We start from the raw sequence: 5,219 nt of genomic DNA, 5'->3' as shown, positions 1-5,219 counted from the left end.
GATAATGATGTTGTTGTTGATGATAATGATGTTGTTGTTGTTGATCATGATGTTGTTGTTGATGATGATGTTGTTTATGATGATGATGTTGTTGTTGTTGTTGATGATGATGTTGTTGTTGTTGTTGTTGTTGATGATGATGTTGTTGTTGTTTATTAGGATGATTTTGTTGTTGTTGTCTATGATGATGATGTGGTTGTTGCTGTTAATGATGATGATGTTGCTGTTAATGATGATGATGTTGTTGTTAATGATGATGTTGATGATGACGTCAATGTTGTTTGGAAATTACGTAAACAATTACCACGATAATTACTGGATGATAATGATGACGACACCAGCGATAATCACGATGATGATGTTAAAACGTCCATGCTGCTGCTGCTGCTGCTGCTGCTGCTGCTGCTGCTGAAAAAAAACTTGAATCTGCATGATGCTGAAGACGAAGATGACGATGATGACACGAATTGATGATGGCAGCTTTGAAAATGTATAAAGAATTAATGGCGCTACTGCTAATGTGGCTCCAAACGATCAACTCCTAATCGTTTCATTATATTATTCTATTATATTATTATTTCATATAAATATTTCATAATTATATTCAAATATTATTTCATATAAGTATATTATTATTATATTCAAATATTATTTCATATAATTATATTATTATTATATTAAAATATTATTTCATATAATTATATATTATTACCATTATTATATTAAAATATTATTTCATATAATTATATTATTATTATTATTTTTATATTAAAATATTATTTCATATAATTATATTATTTTTATATATTAAAATTTTATTTCATATAATTATATTATTATTATATTAAAATATTTTTTCATTATTCATGCATCACTTGTTTCAAAAATCTCTGCAAATTTCAGGGTTTGAAGTTTTATAAGAGTAAAAAAGAAGATGACCCCAAAATGCAGTGGAGTTGGGAGGGGCCGAGGTAAGTCCATACGGGGTCCTACACAAAATACCAACTGCGGGCCTTTATTTTATTTTTTCTACAAGGAGTTATCGTTGGAAATAATCAATTGTGAATGTTAACAACAGTTTAATTCATTTTTCTTTTCCTAATTCAAAAAATATTTTTCGTTATTCAGTTTTACAAATTACATAATTTTTTCTGATTTCACTTTATCACACGTAGGAATTGAACTTTAGTAATTGAGTTGAACCTTGGCTTAGAAGCATTTGCATCATTCAAGAATCTTTCTCGATGGTATTAAATCTTCTGCCAGATGGCTCCCTGTATAAAATATGATGATGAGGGCAGCGGTGGATCCAGTGGGGTTCCTAACATAATATTGAAGGTTCCGTGTAACATGTTTTTCGTCGTAAGTTAGTATCTCCCGAATTAAAAATTAAAAGAATATTTGAAAAATCTCATCAACTTAAAAATTTGAATATCACCCCTCCAACTTGGATCCAGCACCAACTCGTGTGGGACATCAATGTTCCTTTAGCTTCCAGTAATGTTTACAACTGGAATAATACAGTAGGCAGCAATCAACATGAAATATGTTAACATCTTTTGACAGTATTTTTTGAACAACTCTCACTCGAGAACGAGAATTGTTTTTAATTAAAGGAGACTTTTTTTCTGGTCCAAAGGAAGACAGTCGGAGAGAAATAAACATCATTAAGTCTTCGACGTTTAATTTAAATCAGAATAGATCGAATGTTCTTATCAGAAATCTCTACTTCTTGAAATAAAAAACTTTGATTTACTAGCATGCGACGAACATGAGCATTAATGTTCGTTGTACACTACACACAACTATTTTTTATGTTTAATCTCAACATTTTTGAGATTTCATTTATTTAGTGGCCTACCGAGATGGGGTGGATAAGAGGAGGTCCGTGCAGGGTGGTGGAGCGTAGGGGTGCCAAAGTTGGTATAAAAACACTTGACTTTGACATTTTTTTTATTATTATATAATTTTAAAAGTTATTTCAAAAAAATGTTCCTAATGGATTCGAGTAAAATTGTAAAAACACGAAAAATACTTCAGCAGCAACAGATTGTTTGGTAATTTTATTTGAGTTTTTTTGGATTGTTTTGCATTTCTTACTCATTGTTGTTCTCATGTGGTTGTGTAAAAATGGATTACAAATATTATTTCTAGATAGTGGGGTACACCAACCCAACAGGCCTTGCTGTCCCGGGCTGGTTGTTCCCTCTATAGACTTCATTGAATGGGAAACATGTTGAAATTTTTTTTATAAAATTATCAATACCATAAAATCATGTTGGTGGAAATCCTATCAAACGTGTGAGAAAATTTTAAAACTTGTAAAATTTAATTTTAAAATTTTGTCTTTTTTTCGACTCAATCAGAAATAGATTCCCTTCCAAATCACGGGCCTCTCCAAATCACGGGCCTCTCCAAATCACGGGCCTCTCCAAATCACGGGCCTCTCCAAATCACGGGCTCCTCCAAATCACGGGTCCCTTCTAATCACAGGCCCTAGACATTTGTCCTTTTGTTAATCAGCCTTCTAATCAGGCTCTGATTAGAAGGCAAGTTATGTGTGATTCAGCATCTGCACACTCTGCAACTGCTATTAAACGCATCAACAAAATGACAAAACTGGAAAATGTTGTAAATATCTTTCAAAAACTTAAGATGCCAGAATTTTGTATGCTCTCACAATTGATGCTCATGTCTTACGTCAATCAATAAATTTCCACCCACCAAGAAATAACACAAAAAGTTTCAAACATGCAAAAAGAATTAACCGTTAAAAATGTTTGTGTATGTGGTGTGGTGTGTATGCGTGTGTATGCGTGTATATGTGTGTGTGGTGTATGTGCGTGTGTGTGTGTGTGTCTGTATAATTGTGTATGCGTGTATATCTGTGTGTGGTGTATGTGCGTGTGTATGTGTGCGTGTGTTGTACGTTCAACGACCTAAGTCTGTTGACAAGTTCACTACCCAAGTGATATTATTAAAAAATTTCAGCGTGGTGCTTCAGCCATTACTACGATTATTTGCACGATGTGACCGCCCTTTATGAATTACAACTGCCATTAAATATTCATGAAGAGCTTCACAAATAAGGTAATTAATATTCATTATTATAATTAATATTCATCAATGTCGTTATTATAGCCGTCTCTACTAGTGTTCACACTAATTAGCTCAGACGTTCATGTTGTTGCACGCTTTGTGTTGTTTCCGGGCGATGTTTCATCGCTGCAGCTCTCAGAGCTAGGTGGCACTGAATTGATGGATGGCAATGTCCTTTTAAAACATCCAACAAACAAAACAACTTGCACTTTCTCAATTTTGGAAGATGTGTGGCAAAATATCTCCCTGGACGGTAGTTATTTTTGAAGCAACTAGTGCGATTTTTGCTACATTTTTGTTTGCTGGTTTCTAAAGAATTGTTCGCGTCTTCTGATGAATACCTTGTTTGAGAAACTGTTCATTGGCACGCACGTGCGGTTCTTGGCATATGTGCAGTGCGTATGAACATTGTGTAAAAAACATCGAGTGAAATTGATCTAAAATTGCCGTAAAAATGTTTTTAAAAATAATTTTTAATTTGTTTTACTGCATATGAATTTTTAATAAAAGGTCAGACAAATGACAAAACTTCTCATTACTGCTTGTACTACCACAATTTTTTCATTACATCATATTGATAATTTTATGAGTCTTAATTTTGTGAAAACACATAAATTTTCAGTTATTGTTTCAAAAAAAAACTCCGACGGACACCACCAATTTTTTTCTTTTTTGTGAGAATTTCTCAAGAAATTTCAGTAAAACCTCGGAGTATTTTAAATATGCAGTTGTTCGAGTTTCTTTGACTATTTAACGTGTCATCACAATTTAAAGTAAGATTCCATGCTATCGTGAAAACAATCTCAGAAGTATATTACAACAACGAACGCGGTTTTGGTTTTTGCAGTATTTCTGTGATTTTCGTTGGGATTTTCATGCGAAATAAAACGTCTTTTACAGTCTTTCTATAAGTTTTTATTGTACCTTCAATGATGCACAAGAATGTTTTTCCATTACAATTAATCAAATTGATCAAATTAAATCACACGAGATATTCATATGGATATCAATCTGCATATCATTCAGATATATGTCAATAACAGTATATCATGCAGATATATCACACAATTATATCATACAAATCTAACATACCAATGTAAATGTATTATACCACAACATATCACACTATATATGTATCAAACAAATAGATCGTTCAGAGGTATCATGCAAATAAATTTTAAAAGTTTATTATATACAGGTATCATAATAAATATATCATAAAGTATATCATGCAAAAGAATATCCTATGGAGATATAGCGCAATGTATCATAGAAATATATCAAATAAAAATATATCATGACAAATAGAAATATCAGGCAAACATATCGATCAAGTATATCATACAAATATATTATAAAAATATCCTGCAAATATATCCTACTATTGTGATACAAATATATGATACAAGTACATCATTCAAATATATCTTATAGAGATATCATGCAAATATATCATACGAATCATTAAACCTATCAATCATCTCCATCCTAACAATCAGTCGATACACTTCATTTGATGTTTCATCAGGGCTGTGCAATGTATTGATTTGTACTTTGAACTGATCGGCCAACGAATCTACAATCAACGTATTTTTTAGTTTTTAAGTTTTTCTTTTATTTATAAGCGCTTATTTATACCAACTTTTGTCAAATTTTGAGTTGTTTTTTATTCAGCATTTCAATCATTCACTATATTTTCAACTGGTAACTGACTAAATAAGATTTGATTAAAATGAATTAAACTTCAGGGAAAATGGTGAACGAAATGATTCAAGATGGTATAGATAAAAATGAAAGTGAAATGGTTCAAAGACAATTTTAGAAAGTTGAATTTGCGTTAACTTGACAATTTTTTCACAATTCAAAACTTTTTCTAACATTTGTTAATCAAATTCTAACTCGTTCGTTAATTCTAAGTTTAATTTAAAAAGCGTGAGTAATAATCATCTAGGTTATTTGGCTATTATTATAAACATCTTTACAAGTCTGGTCTAAGAAAGTTGTAGAGAAGAAAAATACAAATTAATTCAAACTTAGCAAGGTTAACCAGCAACAGGGTTTATCAAATTAAACAATAACCCAACAAGAGAGCCAACAACTGCAGCTACTCAAGATAGAAA

The 5,219-nt window shown here is 31.5% G+C and overlaps 1 protein-coding gene across 1 annotated transcript; it reads left to right on the top strand.

Annotated features, from left to right (window-relative positions):
• Positions 1–1,865: 1,865 nt before the first annotated feature.
• Positions 1,866–2,712, top strand: HELRODRAFT_178992 (hypothetical protein; the record flags this gene model as incomplete). Its single annotated transcript, XM_009027860.1, has 3 exons — positions 1,866–1,884; positions 2,367–2,476; positions 2,536–2,712. 3 exons carry the CDS (start codon positions 1,866–1,868, stop codon positions 2,710–2,712), a joined length of 306 nt encoding a protein of 101 aa, XP_009026108.1.
• Positions 2,713–5,219: the final 2,507 nt, after the last annotated feature.

This window comes from Helobdella robusta (assembly GCF_000326865.2).
Source record: "Helobdella robusta unplaced genomic scaffold HELROscaffold_51, whole genome shotgun sequence".
Taxonomy (NCBI): Eukaryota; Metazoa; Annelida; class Clitellata; order Rhynchobdellida; family Glossiphoniidae; genus Helobdella; species Helobdella robusta.
The sequence above is the reverse complement of the archived record's forward strand: the minus strand, read 5'-3'. Positions and strand labels throughout refer to the sequence as shown.